General features: G+C 34.0%; 1 protein-coding gene across 1 annotated transcript in view; it reads left to right on the top strand.

The window, feature by feature from the left end:
• The window catches only part of SMC2 (structural maintenance of chromosomes 2), a 51,983-nt gene that overhangs the window by 25,705 nt on the left and 10,313 nt on the right, over positions 1 to 15,965 (top strand). Inside the window, exons 15-21 of the mRNA XM_045579948.1 lie at positions 1,085 to 1,289; positions 3,096 to 3,231; positions 5,461 to 5,585; positions 6,589 to 6,782; positions 7,566 to 7,709; positions 11,269 to 11,463; positions 13,515 to 13,715. Of these exons, the coding sequence (XP_045435904.1) occupies positions 1,085 to 1,289; positions 3,096 to 3,231; positions 5,461 to 5,585; positions 6,589 to 6,782; positions 7,566 to 7,709; positions 11,269 to 11,463; positions 13,515 to 13,715 (1,200 nt within the window). The remainder of the gene's footprint in view (positions 1 to 1,084; positions 1,290 to 3,095; positions 3,232 to 5,460; positions 5,586 to 6,588; positions 6,783 to 7,565; positions 7,710 to 11,268; positions 11,464 to 13,514; positions 13,716 to 15,965) is intronic.

Here is a 15,965-nt window from a genome sequence, read left to right as displayed (position 1 = left end):
AGAGATACCCAGTCAGCTGTTGAGAAGTAGTAGCTAACTCCTACCCCTGGTCTGATTACTGGTAAATAGCAGATGAGTATAAGGAAGTTCATTTAAAAGGCAATTACGATTGTGTAATATTCAGCAGTAGAATCAGCTTCAATGGTTATTTCAAGTGCAGAAGTTGAAAAGATTGAAAGCTCAAAGTGCATTTGTAATTAAGATATTAAATGGATATTCAGTATATTTGCTGAAATTTTGAGAAGCCTTCAGTTAAAATTACTTCAAAGTATAATTGTGTTGATCTATACACTGTCAGGAGGTGAAGATGATTGCACAGTAATTGGAAAGTGGTATTTTGAGTTTAAGGTGCTGGCTTCAGCTTTTTGAGGAGTACTTCCTTCACTTTGAAGGCTTTGGAAGTTATTTCAGCTTTAGGTCCAGTCCCAGTGTCAGAAGTAAATTGGGATTTCAAGTAACAGTAAAAATACAACTAAATCCGTTAGCCAGATATAATGCAGCTGCTACATTGCAGTACAGTGCTGAACATGTGTTACATAGTCTCCTTTATTTTGACTTCTGCTGCTGCTAAGCTTCATAAAGAATACTTAGTTGTTCTAAAAGACGAGCAGAGGTAGACACTATAAATAAAGGACAGATTTAAAAAAAAATTTTTAACTCAATTATTGTGTTTTTATTTTAGTGGCTGCCCTAGCATATTTAATTTGATTGAAAAACCATTCACTGTGGAACAATCATATTACTAATAATTAAAACAAAACATTTTATGTCATAATGTTGGTCCAGCATTGCTATACTTTAATTAAAAAAATCTGGCCAAATAGTCCTATTTGGATTTAGAAACTTCATAGTGGCTCCTGCTTGCTGGAAACTCGCAATAGGTCTTTCAGGTTTTAAATTTGTATTTTTTATTTTTTTCCTAAATAAAAAACTCTGGAGATTTCCGTAACATTTTAGAAAGTTCTAAAGGAATTATTGTGTTAGATAAGTATTACCTAAATTTCTATTGTAGCAATTCTTACTACTTTCCTTTCAAAATTATTTTCAATAGTAAGTACTAGGACACATCTGTTTTTCCCCACAGGTTGGCCCTAACAATGTTCATGTGGCCCTTTCCCTGGTTGAATACAAACCGGAACTGCAGAAAGCAATGGAGTTTGTGTTTGGAACAACATTTGTTTGTGACAATATGGATAATGCAAAAAAAGTAGCCTTTGATAAAAGGATAATGACTAGAACTGTAACTCGAGGAGGTGAGGTATTTGATCCTCACGGGACACTGAGTGGAGGTAGGTGTTATGTGATTTGCCCTCATAATTCTATGTGGCAAATAGGATGGGAGCTTTTATTATCTTTAACAGGAAATAGTAGGGTTGGAATGACTTAATTCAGAGTTTTATTACTAATCTAGGGATTGGGTTTTCTTTCGAATACCTACCACTTGACAGGCATTTAATAATTATTGAGAGATTATGTGATGTCATAGTCCTCAACGAGCTCTAGTCCAAGCATCAATCCTAGCTTTTTTATTCATCAAGTAATTCTGTTACTTTTTGTTTTCTTTGCTTATTGCCCTATCAGAATATTCTAATCACTGGGAAATGAACTCTTTTTCCCTCTCCCCCCAGTATATTTGTAGCCTAACCACCATTTTTCCTTCAGCAAACATTGTGTATATGCCACTGCTACTGTCAAAAGTAAAACAAAATTAAATTTGCCCTTGAGATGGTACTTTTTTAATGCTTTAAGAAAGGAATTCTTAGGTAATGACCATAGGCTTCTTATTTTAATGTTTACCACATTGAGTTTACAGATCTGTATCAAGTGATCATATAATAGCAAACACTGAATAATACTGTGTACTAGGCAGTGTTGTAAGACTGCACTGTCCAAAATAGGAACTGTTAGCCACCTGTGGCTCTTTACATTTACATTTAAATAATCAAAATTAAAATTCATTTCCTCAGTTGCACAAGTCACATTCTCAGGGCTCAGTAACCATACATTTAGGTTAATTAATGGTAACTGGAAAATGCAGATAGAGAACATCTCTATCATGCTATAAAACCCTATTCTAAGCGCTTTAAATAATTAACTGATTTAATCCTTATAGCAACTATGAGGTAAGCATATTACTATCATTTCTAATATACAATTGTAGAAAGTAAGTTACAGAGTGGTTAAATAACTTGTGGTAAGTGACAAAATTCAAAATTTGAACTCTAATTAGAGTTCGTGCTTTTAACCAAACCAAGAGGCTATATAACACCTCTTACATATTAAATGACAATTTCTTTCTAGGCCAAGAATAGTCAACAAAATTAATCTGATGATCAAATTCCCCAGTACTTAATTAAGATGACTAGTAATTTCAATTGGAAGACAGACCAAATATTTTTAAATATCTAAAATAGAAGAAACTAGATTTCATTGACTTGTATGTTCTTGAAATTACTGCTTAAGGGATGGCAACTATGTAACCCCATATCATATTAACAAAATGCTCATAATGGCATTGCTAATTGACCTTTTTATTTTACCAAACCTACAAGTTGCCTTGTCAGTATAACATCTTGGCCTGTCAATGCCAGACAAATACAGTTGCTTATAAAGTGAAACCAATTTTCTGCTATATCAGAGCCCAGACAAGGTTATGGTGTAACAAACAGCCCCCAAATCTCAGTGGCTTACAAATTTTTTTCATGATTATGTTACAATAGCTGTAGGTCAATTGTCTCTGTCCCATGCTAATTCCATTCTGGGACCCAGGCTGAAGGAGAAATAGACCAGGGGGAAAATGATTTAGGGGCTGTCATTAAAGGCTTACTTTCAGAAGAGGCACATTTCTCTCTTTGTTGACCAGATCAAATTACATGCCTAACCCTGATCTTTATGGGAAGTACTAGGGCGGGACAGTGATTAGCTTGAACAAATAATCCACCACATCTACTTAGAAGTACTTACCAAGTATGTATATTGTAAGATTTAAATGAAGTAAATTCTATTGTTTCATAAGCTCATTGTAAAAGATTGCCTATAGAATCATTTCAAGTATAATTCAAACTTAACGTACAATTTCAATTTGTTTTTATCAGGTGCTCGATCCCAGGCAGCTTCTATTTTAACAAAGTTTCAGGAACTCAAAGATGTTCAAGATAAGCTGAGAATCAAGGAGAATGAACTACGGGCCCTAGAAGAGGAATTAGCAGGTCTTAAAAACACTGCTGAAAAGTAAGACCTGTTGAATTAAGCTACATATATTTATATATATTCTTTTTGGTCAAATATTTTGCATGGTAGAAAAGGAAATATATATTTACTTAAAGAAATGCAACTTTGACTTTTTCTTCAGGTCCTTGGTTTTAGTTAAATAAATTGTCAGTTGATAACTTGTTTATCAGTTATTCCATTTTTATAATAAAAATGTTTTTGTGATAAAAAATTAAACAGAAGGAAAAATTAGCCAAATATCCCCCTTTCCCTTTGAGATGTACTCTGGAGGTTGATAACAGATACTTGGTTCTTGATTTGAAGGATATGATACAGTATAGCATTGATCAGGTGTCTGCACTGACTTTAGCAGCATTATGGCTGTCTTATAGCTATTTAAAATTACTAGGTTACCTATGGAGGAAGTAAACAAGTTCTTGTCAGAAAGTCACTGCTGAAATTAAAGTATCCTTACATGTTTCTTCTGTGGGTGTAGATTATAGGTATGTATGTGAACCTTTCAATATTATTTCTGTTTATGTATGGTACAAGGTTTATGTATGTTATTTTCAAAATTGGGATCATGCTGTTTAACCTTTTTTTTTTTTTTTAAACAACATTATTCATTTTTGAGATCCTTTTCCTATGTACCAAATACTGGAATACAATGATGAATAAAACAGATAAATCTCTTCATCCTGTTTATAAATACATATATTTATAAATATATATATTTGCTAAATATATATATTTCCTAAATATATATCAACATATTAGTTTAGGAAACAAACTCTAAAGAAGGTTAAATTGGTAAAGTATGTTAGAGAAATGCTAAGTTCTAAGGATAAAAAAGGACTACAGAAAGGGAGATAATGAACTGGCAGGACATAGGTGCTGAAATTTCAGATTTGGTGTTCAGGGAAAGCCTTGCTTAGAAAGTGGCTGTTGAATGATGTGAGTGAACACGTGTGGTTATCCTGGAGAAGAGTCCTTGCTTTGAAAGGCTTCAGGAGTATAAACCCCCCAACTTACAAAGTACATTACATGAAAGTAATTTTTTCCAGTCCCTCTGAAGCTGGCAACTGAGGTAAAATCAAACATTTTATTTAGAATTCACAATGCTGAATAAAGGTTTTTTAAAAATCTACATAAAGTTAGAAATGAAATTTGTAGCATTCATCTAAAATTATCAAAGCTTAGAAGGGTAACAAAATTTTTAGGATACTGTGTATATTGAAGAAATTGTTATCATCAGTCAGCATGGTCATTCTAAGGTATAGTATATCAGAATGCCCATTTGCAAACATCATATACATGTATAGGCTGCATTTTACCTTCAGTAACATAAATTAACCATAAAGTGACTGAACTTTTTCTGTGAGGAAAATGCAACAAAATTTTTCTGAGCTGTGTGGAAGCTCTGATATGGCAGCGAGTTTGTGCTCACATTGGGCTTAGAACTGTTAACTTTGTTCAGCAGTATTGGATCATTTATTTTGCAGAATTGTCCTATAGATTTATAGCACTGGAGTCAAGGAAAGGAAATAGATTTTGAAAAAATATGAGAATGGAAGGGTCAACTAAAGCTATTCTTTCATAGACCATATCAGGAACATAGGGTTTTTGTTTTTAAATAAACTGAAAAATTACTAGCTTAAATTATGGCTTTAATTTATGTCAAGCAGTTTGAGGCAATATACGCAAATAAGTATTTTATACTTTTTCTTCAAACATCATGAATTTCTAATTACTTGAAATTTAACTGTAGATGAATTAGCTAAATATATTTAAACAGCCAGAACTGGGGTAGATCACAGGATTTGCAAATGTTTACTCGGTGCTAAGCACTTTTAAACTATGTCTCATTAAAAAATGTAAGGGACATCATTTTTTTTTTTAACATTTGAAAATGGAGATTACTAGATAATATATTATTATTAATGGTTATTTTTAAGGAAGCCTATTTCATTCAAAGATGATTTTTAGTGTTTTCTAAAAGTAGGAGTATTGCTGTAAATAAATTATTAGTCTTAGTCATTTAGAGTTGTTAACCTTCAGCGACCAAATCAACCTTGAATTTAATTGATGCCTCAAAACTATTCTGATAACCAGTGGTACCTTATATTGTTTATATTATATTGTTTATATTTAGTATATGAGTTTGTTTTAGGTAAAAGCCTGTAGTTTGAATGCATGTCTTAAACATCAGAAAAATTGTGTTCATTTGGTACAAACTTCTCTTTTTCTAAGGTATCGCAAACTAAAACAGCAGTGGGAGATGAAAACCGAGGAGGCAGATTTATTACAAACCAAGCTCCAACAAAGTTCATATCACAAGCAACAAGAAGAATTAGATGCTCTTAAAAAAACCATTGGTAAGACGAGGAACTGTGTTTAATGTGTTTCTGGTAACCTTACTTGAGTTATTTAGAGTTTAAAACTTATTTTAATTATTGCATGTTATGATTACTATATTGCCAAATTCTGCCCATTTGTAGAAGTCCACATTTGCACCAGTAGCAAATGAAAGTTCATTTCTCCAAATTCATTCCTGTTCAGACTTAACTTTTTTTTTTTTTTTTTTTTTAATACATTTTATTGATTTTTTACAGAGAGGAAGAGAGAGGGATAGAGAGTTAGAAACATCGATGAGAGAGAGTCATCGATCAGCTGCTTCTTGCACTCCCTCTACTGGGGATGTGCCCGCAATCTAGGTACATGCCCTTGACCGGAATCGAACCTGGGACTTTTCAGTCCTCAGGCTGATGCTCTATCCATTGAGCCAAACCGGTTTCGGCCCTGTTCAGACTTTTAAAATTCTCCAGGTTCTTTCAGCGTGTCATTTGTGAGAATAACATACTTATTCTATTTTATTTTTTCTTCATAAATTTAGAGACAATATGTTTCATCCTAGACATTTTTCACAATATTTCTCTTGAATCAAAATAAGTGAGTGAAGAATACAAAGTAAGCTTATTTATAGAATTCTAAGCTTTCTGGCAATTAAAATAAAGGAAAAATATCATAGTTATTCTCTCTGTTCTGATTTTAGGAAGCACACAGATATATTAAAAAAGATGGTCTGATCTTTTTAATAAGTTATAGGTTACGTTTATCTTTTGTTATTCAATTTCATATGATTGGAAATAATTTCATAGATCTTCAGATCAAATATGGCTCTCATGCAGGATCTTTTTCAACATACCATTTCAAGAATAAAGTTGGAATAGTTTTTTTTGTGTTTTTTTTTTTAAGTTCTAGTTTCTAACTTTCCAGACCGTTTTTTTCTATTAAGAGTTGAATTTGTAAGCCATTATCTATAACTGTTAATAGTTGGAAGTATCTCAATTACCCACATTTGCCTACTTTATTAAACAGAGGAAAGTGAAGAGACCTTAAAAAACACCAAAGAAATTCAAAAGAAAGCAGAAGAAAAATATGAAGTATTAGAGAATAAAATGAAAAATGCAGAAGCTGAAAGAGAGAAGGAACTGAAGGATGCTCAGAAAAAACTTGATTGTGCCAAAACAAAAGCAGATGCTTCCAGCAAGAAAATGAAAGAAAAACAACAGGTAATAATAACCTTTGTTGAAAGAGAACCAATCTTTTAACATCCAACACAGAGCTGAAGGTGGTAGAGCACCATTGATTGGCCTTATTTTTCAGTATTCTCACAGAATCTAAAAACAAAGCATACTTTTTTAGGAAATACATCTTGTTATGTCATATCAGATTCAGTATTCATTTCTTTTGTTGATCATTTATGTGAATGTGTACTCTGAAAAAATGATGTAGGACAAAGCATGCTGTACTTATGGAATGCCCTTCATTTGTAGGCTGGTGATATTTGATTATATCTTTTGGATTGTATCAAAGCTAGGAATTAAACCTAGATTTTTTTCTGTCTCCAATGTCTATATTCTGAATCACTGTTCCATAAAAGTTCACTTTTCTTCATAGTTATTTTTTAAACTCATGCTTTTGTCATTAAATAGCTGCACAAATTATTTTCTAATAATAGGGAAGGCTATATATAATAGGAAAGAAGAAAATTGAGAAACTTCTTTTACATTGTACTTAACGTATCTGTTATGTAGAATTCAATATTGTTTTTACCTATAGGAATAAAGGAAATAGTGCATGCAAAGTTTCTTGAACTAGTAAAAATGACAGATGTATGTGCAATATTAAGTATAGGAGAGTAAATATTTTCCCTCCCTTCTTCTGATGAAGCACTTTAGATATGTTTTAGGTAGTTAATTAAGCTGTTGGTTTTACTTGCAAGAGAGTCTTTACTAATTTTGTTGATATGTAGTATTTACTTTTCAGTAGTTAATGCCCTGTGTTTCTTACAGGAAGTTGAAGCGATCACTCTGGAACTGGAAGAGCTCAAGAGAGAGCATGCATCCTGCGAACAACAGCTTGAAGCTGTAAATGAAGCTATCAAATCCTATGAAGGTCAGATTGAAGTAATGGCAGCTGAGGTGGCTAAAAGTAAGGTAAGGTTTACTTACCATATTGAAGAAATTGCAAATGTCAATCTACTTATAAAACACTGGCTAGAAGCCATTTAACTTCAAAGGTCTCAATCTCTTCACTCTTAGTCCAGGTTTATTCAGATAACAAAAACACAGTAATTTGAAAGGGCAACTTGTAAATTAAGAAAATTAACAGTAATAGGAATCTGGAGTGTTGTAGGATCACTAAGGGGTTTTGAGAACTCTGAAAATAGGAATCAGCAGATAAGGGAACAGGCATTACCTGTAGGGCTGAAGCAGTGTCCCCATAGATGAAATAAATCAGGAAATAGCCCCATTCCACTGCAGGGCTGAGAACCAGATCTAGTTGGAGAAGACTTGACTGTAGCCCACTGGTGGTGAGGTTTGGAGAGCCAGGGAAAGCCCTTTGTAGGAAAGTTCTGTGATGCCAGGGGAGACAGGCTGTGAACATGCTGAGAAGCCCCCTCACTGCCATGAAGCTTGTCCTTGAGAAAAGCACACCAGACAGTAAAGCCCCTTCCTTCTACAGTGTCCCCACAGCATCCTTTACTGAGGAGGGAGATGTGATGATAGCAGAAGCAGGCAGTGGATTTGGAGTCAAGGGGGGTTTTTTAGGGTATGTCTTTATTAGAGATCGCTCCTCCTTAATATTGGATACCCTCTTGTCCCTTTTTATGTTTCCCACCTTGAATTCTGTTGTTTGATGTTAATTTTCAAAAAGGGGTAGAAATAAGTTATAATTGACATTAGTTTCAGGTGAGGAATACAATGATTAATATTTGTATATATTTCAAAATAATCAAAGTAAGTCTAGTTAACATCTGTCACCAGTTACATTTTTTAAAAATATTTTTTATTGATTTTTTACAGAGAGGAAGGGAGAGAGATAGAGAGCTAGAAATGTCGATGAGAGAGAAACATCAACCAGCTGCCTCTTGCACCCCCCCGCCACCGGGGATGTGCCCTCAACCAACGTACATACCCCTGACCGTACATACCCCTGACCGGAATCGAACCTGGGACCTTTCAGTCCGCAGACCGACGCTCTACACTGAGCCAGACCGGTTTCGGCACCAGTTACATTTTTCATGTGATGAGAACTTTTAACTTATTCTCTTAGCAACTTTTATGCATTAACTAGTAACCACGCTGTACAGTGCATGCATGTACTTTGATTTTGTGATAAGAAATGAAGTTTTCTGCCATTTCAATACTGTTTTTGTAAATAGTAAATCATTGATTTTCATGTTAACAAAATGTACGTAGCTAGCTTAACAGGAGTTCCATTCATTTACCTCCATTGTGGTAAAAGAATGTTTTTGCCTTGCTTCTACTTCTACATCTTCCTTTTAACATGACTTAATTATTGTATCATCCTGTGTTTTGAAAAGTAGATCTTTCCTCTTAATTCTGTTGTTGTTTATAAGGGATAGAAATGCTTCTCAGCTATAGTTTCTATTTATGTCTCCAAAGGAAATTTTAGTTTTTAAAACATTGACTCCTTTGATTTGTTATCTTTTAATCTCATTCCTTCATATTTTCTACTGTCTTTCATGGACAGTTAATAAGATAATCTGATAGACTCCCAAATGACACTTATCAGGAGGAGCAAAGAGTTTTTAAAAATTAGACAGTTTTTAAAGAAGTGTGAAAATTGGCCCCTCCTTTCTTCACCTAAATAAAATTAAAGCATGTACCTATTTTTATAAAGAAAGTATCTTTCTCTTTATGGAAAACTATAAAATGGATCACTTGGTTTTTAGAATGTAAAGTCGGAAAGAACAAACTTTAAATTGTTTTTCTTTGATGGTAAGTTGTGTTAAGGACATTCTAGGGAGTTAAACTGCCTAAAACTAATTAGCTTAAAACAAATAACACTAAAATTTTGTTTCTGATCAACCTGAATTGACAGATTTCCTGTTTTTCCCTACCATTATAAAAACGATTATCTAAAAGATTAAGTCAGTCACACCTGCAGTGCAATCTTTAATGGTTAGGCAGTCTTCTTCATAAACATGTTTTTGTCAGGTACAGCATTAGTTAATTCAGCATAAACTTTCTCTGTTTTCCTTTGGTGAATATCACCAGAGTATTTTTTTTAGCTTTTTAAAAGATTTAAAAAAAAAAAAGTAAATGTATTTTAACAGTGATTTTCAACCTTTTTCATCTGATGGCACAAAGAAATGAATTACTAAAATTCTGTGGCACACCACAATGTACGTATATTTTTGCATTCTGACCAAAAAAAATGGGTAAAATTTTGATTGATATACAACAGATGACTATTCTGTTGGCGTTTTTTTTTTTTTTTTTTTTTTTTTTTTTAATTTGACAATCTAAGGGGAAAAGGCCAGTGCCCGTGACTAAATAGTCAGGTATTGCTTGTTTTAAAAATACTGTGGGCACACTGGTTTAGATAAGTGCCATGATTTATCCTCCTCCTGCAAAAGCATTTTGGGTGCATTCAGTAACCTGATCATGATGTCAAGTATTCTTTATTGTTCACAATTACCTTGTTTCCTTATGAGCACACTTAAAAGTTATTATACATTCACTTTTAATCATTCATGGAGATAATTATTCCTGAGTCTTTTAGGGAGCAGGTTGTCTTGTTTTCCATCATCTAAATACAAGTTGACCTAGGCTTTTTTGTCTGTAGGTATTTGTGTGAGTTAAGATCTAGGGTGAAGCATTTGTGGTAGACTAAATCCCAGGTGTGATGACCAATTTGGAGGTTGGGGGATAGAAGTCAGACCAGGAAGTTTTCCTTTGTGCACAGATCTAGTTCTTCAAAAAAGTTCCTTTCTCTTCCATTTCCTTGTTTTGCTCCCTGTTCTAGAACCAAACAATGACCTTCCATTGTCACGGGTAAAGGTAATGTATGTGGCTTACATCCACAGAAGGGAAAAGGAACAGATCCCAGACTACCTTACTTCTACCCTTGTTCTTTGCTCCTCCTGATAAACTCCCAAATGACTCTTATTAACTACCCAGAATTGCCACTTTTTCAAGAAATCTCACTAGTCAGATTCCAATAGTCTCTTCTACCCCCAATTAATCCTAACTACACTATTCAGTAAAAACTTAGTTGCCTCCAGCATAATCACTACATCTCCCCGCCCCCCCCTTTTTTTTTTCCTAGTAGAAATCCCAGTTTTCTCCTGTGTATAAGATTCATTAGTCATTTTAATGGGGATATAATATGTAGAGGATCAGGTGACCATCTGCCTGTAATCACATTGCTATCTTACCCAGAAGGCTGTTAGATGATCTTTTAAAAATATCTCCTAGCCGAAACCGGTTTGGCTCAATGGATAGAGCATCGGCTTGGGGACTGAAAGGTCCCGGGTTTGATTCCGGTCAAGGGCATGTACCTTGGTTGCGGGCATATCCCCAGTAGGGGGTGTGCAAGAGGCAGCGGATCGATGACTCTCTTTCATCGATGTTTCTAACTCTCTATCTCTCTCCCTTCTTCTCTGTACAAAATCAATAAAATATATTTTCAAAAAAATAATATCTCCTATATCGTTGCTATATATCTTCTAATTATTTCTTTCAGGAATCATTAAATAAAGCTCAAGAAGAGATGACCAAGCAAAAGGAAGTGATAACAGCCCAGGACAATGTAATCAAAGCTAAATATGCAGAAGTGGCAAAGCATAAGGAACAAAACAATGAGTCTCAGCTCAAAATTAAGGAACTGGACCACAACATTAGCAAACATAAACGGGAAGCTGAAGATGCTGCTGCAAAGGCATGTTTGTGTTCATTATTACCCTTAATCATACTGAGTTATTAAAATATTCCAGTAAACTGCTGGATGCAGAAGGACTATGTAACATAATTTTGAAGCCTTAAAAACTACGTTAACTGCTCAGCGATGGGTATTTGTACCAATCTTCAAGATCTTTTTTTTTACCACATTTTTAAGTGGTTTCCCATACAAATGTCTTTTTTTTCCTTCCCAATATTCATAGAACTATTACTAATGTGTAATAATATATATTCTTTACCTTATTTTACATTGGATTTAAAGACTCACAGAAATGTAAATACAGGCAACTTTTGAATTTAATTGGCTTCTGGATGACTTTCTAAGGATCAGTATAATCAATTTTTGCACCCTCAGCAGAAATCTGACATTTTACCAAACAGTTATCTTTTTATATTATCTCAGGTTTTTTTTAATGTATTTTAATTGATATCAGAAAGATAGAAACATCAGTAAGAGAGAGTCATTGGTTGGTTGCCTCCTGCACACCTACAGGGATCGAACCCTGACATCCTAGTTCATAGGTCGACACAACCACTGAACCACACTGGCTGGGCTATCTCAGGTGGTTTTGTTTGTTTGTTTGTTTTGGTCACTTAGTTTTAAGTATTTTAAGGAAAATACACGCTTTTGGAAAAATCAATTGCTTGGTTAGTGGGCTGCATCCATTAGTCTTAATTTACCCATTAAGTTTTCTTACGGGTATATAACAGTTTGGTGCCTTTAAATTTTTGTTAGCATCATAAATCTACAACAGTTTAACTTCAAAAAGATCATAATATACAAAATAGAGCCATATTTAGGTTAGTTTCTTGGTTTTAAAAATAGTTTTTTATAGCCACATTATAATATCCTAATATTTTACTAGTATTGACTACCCATTAGCTTTTTTGGCCATTAAAAACACTAATATTGGTGATTAATAGGGTATTTTATTTATAGTTAAGGTGATAAAGAAAGGTGCCTGAAAGTGGAACTGCTAAAAAGTCAATCAGTGATCCTTTGAAATACATGGTTTATCAAATATTTATTACCAACTAGTATCAGATGCTAGATAAAAGAATGAGCAACATGTACACAAAATGCCTTCATAGAGTTTATGTATCAGTAGGGAAGACAGACTAGAAATGATCATTTTTATTTAGAAGCTTAGAGATGAGACCATACTCAGGGAATTAATAAGGATAAACATTGATAAATATTCTGTTAGTCAAAACTAACCTTAAACAATTCTAGAAGAAGAAAGTCTTCCTTAAACACTGTACATTTTTTTTATTGGTTATATAAAGGAATTTTTTTGTGTGTGTGCCTGGTCAAAAGAGAGTGATGGAGATGCAGTGAATGGTTAGGACAGTTTCTTAGGATATAATTCTGAGAATAATTATTAGGTACCCATCAAGAAGAGGCTTCCATGATTTTATCAAACCTATAACTTAAGTATTGGTATAAGAATTTTAATTTTCATAGATGTGTATTTTTATGTGTTTTTTTTATATGTTTTGATTTCAGAAAGAAAGGGAGAGGGAAAGAGATAGAAACATTGATGAGAGAGAATCATTGATAGGCTGCCCTCCCTGACTGGGAATTGAATTGTGACCTCCTGGTTCAAGTGTCGACACTCAACCACTGATTCACACCAGTTGAGCCACAGGCTGTTTTTTGTTTTGTTTCTTTTGAAACAATGATTGAATTTGGTAAAATCTAAGAAGCTTCATCTGACTTACATTTCATTCCAATGGAAGTACTTTACATATATATTGTAAAAATTTCTGATTTGGCTTTATTATCATGCTTAAGTATTAGGAAATTATTATTTAGCATGTGTACAGATTTTTTAAAAATATAATCTAACTTCTTGGACCTGACTTCCAGGTGAAATTACTTGTATTTACTATAGGTTCACTGTCAACGTAAACCTCATTTTTTTTCAAGTGAGTCGTTGTGGTGTTTTCCTCCAGTTTTATTTAAAAATAGTAAATATTTAAATTTAGCTTTTCAAACAGTGATAGATCTTTCTCTTATAATATGACTAGGTATCCAAAATGTTGAAAGATTATGACTGGATTAATGCAGAGAAACACCTCTTTGGGCTACCCAATAGTGCCTATGATTTCAAAACTAATAACCCAAAAGAAGCTGGTCAGAGACTTCAAAAATTGCAAGAAATGAAGGAAAAACTAGGAAGAAATGTCAACATGAGAGCAATGAATGTACTAACAGAAGCAGAGGAGCGGGTAAGTCATTTTCTTATGACTGGCCATGTTAGGATACTGGCCATGTTAGGATACAAGTAGCATTGTAGCCTCAATGGCTCTGTATAGTCTCCGAGGTGGTGGTTAGGGTCAAACCTTTTGCCTGATGTCTTTGGTACTTGCTTTTCCCGTTTTCATTTTCTCCCTTTTTAGTTCTTTGTTTTCTTATTTTATTCTTATGTTCTGTTGTACTTTGAATGACTTCAGCTTGCTTTGCCCTTTTGTCATAAATTTGTTCTACTTTTATTCTTAGTATAAACAGAAATACTTTCAGATCATGTTAACGCCTCACATTGCTAGCATTTGTTTCATTTACCTTGAGAGGCTAAGAAAAATAATGTATACTGCCTCCTTACCAATCTGCAGTGTGTACTGGAAACATTACATATATAACAATTTTAATCTCTGACCAGTGTTTTTCTAATCTGTAATTCCAGCAGCGTTTCTTATTTAATGTTCTCAGTTGCTCAGTAATGTTATCCATCTCCCCTACTCGGACAAAACATTTATAGTCAGACATGTCACTAGGAAAATCCAGAGGGGGGAGCAATCCCTATTCTTGACTAGCAGTCAGAAATTTTATATTATGCTCTATACCTTCTTTAATTCTGCAAAATTCCGTTTGCATTTGTATGATAGAGTTAATGAGAGCTCTGTAAAGCTGATAGTACTTAGGATGAACTCAATTACTTTTAAGGAATTTTGCTGTAATGAGTTTAAAAACACAAAACTGTTGACATACAAAGAATCTGTATTATGTTAGATACCAAAAGGCTAATAATGTGCGTGTTGTGATTTCTATAAAATGTTCCTGCTGGTTTTCATTTCTCCATTAAAGCTTTGCAATGTACTGTGTAAGTATATTGTTAGCCTGAATGTCCACTGCAGAACATCATGAAACATGTTATTAGATAATAACTGGGTCTAATATTTTTTAAAATTCATCTCCTGACCAGAGAGAAAAGCACTATTGGTCAACAGATGGCCTTTTGTTTTGTTGTATTTTGGGTCTGTCTACATAAATTACTACATGGAATTATGCAAAGAATAAGAAGAAAAGTAATGCTAAAGTTATATACTTTGGGAAGCTTATGGTGAACATGTTTTATCTCAAGATACTTCTGAACACTGGTTAAAACGCTTTAAAAGTGATGATTTCGATGTGACAGACAAAGAACATACAGGTCAACATAAAAAGTTTGTAGGCCAACAATTTAAGCATTATTGGATGAAGATGCATGCCAAACTCAGAAACACCTTGCAGAAAGAGTAAACATTGCTTAGCGAACAATTTCCAATCGTTCATAAGCAATGGGAAAGATTTTAAATAAAGGAAAATGGGTGCCACATCAACTGAACGAAAGACAAATGGAAAACCACAAAGTTATCAGTAAAATGTTGCTTCAACGAATGGCAGGAAAAAACGTTTTTTGCATTGAATTGTGACTGGCAATAAAAAGTGGATTTCTTTTGAGAATCCCAAATGCACAAAATCATGGGTTGATCCAGGTCAACCATTAACATCGACTGCAAGGCCAAATTGATTTGGAAAGAAGACAATGCTCTGTGTTTGGTGGGATCAGGAAGGTGTGGTGTATTATGAGCTTCTAAAACAAGGTGAAATTGTTAATACTGATCGCGACCGACAACAGGTAATAAATTTGAACCACGCTTTGATTGAAAAATGAACAGAATGTGCCAGAAGACATGCAAAGTAATTTTGCTTTATGATGACGCACCATCACACACTTCAGAACCAGTTAAAACACATTAAAATATCTTGCCTAGGAAGTATTAACCCACCCACTGTATTCACCAGACCTTGCTCCTTCAGATTACCCCTTGTTCTGATCCATGGCACATGCACTTTCTGCCCTTGTTCTGATCCATGGCACATGCATTTTCTGAGCAGCACTTCAAAACATATAAAGTGGAAAACTGGGTCTCTTAATGGATTCTTCAAAACAAGAAAAGTTCTATTGGAACAGTATCCACAAATTACCTGAAAGATGGGGAAATGTGCAGCTAGTGATGGACATTACTATGAATAAAGCACTTTTGATGTTTCTCTTGAAATTGTTTTCTTTGATTACAAAGTCTGCATTATTAACCAGCACACCTTGTGTATGTTCAAGGACCTGAAGAAAGAACATATGGCTACGGCCTGAGGAAGAGTGTGATGTCAAAAAGATCAGTAAAAGCCAGATTAGTATTTGTATATCATGGTGAAGA

This window comes from Pipistrellus kuhlii, unplaced genomic scaffold (assembly GCF_014108245.1).
Source record: "Pipistrellus kuhlii isolate mPipKuh1 unplaced genomic scaffold, mPipKuh1.p scaffold_m20_p_12, whole genome shotgun sequence".
Classification (NCBI taxonomy): Eukaryota; Metazoa; Chordata; class Mammalia; order Chiroptera; family Vespertilionidae; genus Pipistrellus; species Pipistrellus kuhlii.
Note: the sequence above shows the minus strand (reverse complement) of the source record. Positions and strands in the feature narration are given on the sequence as shown.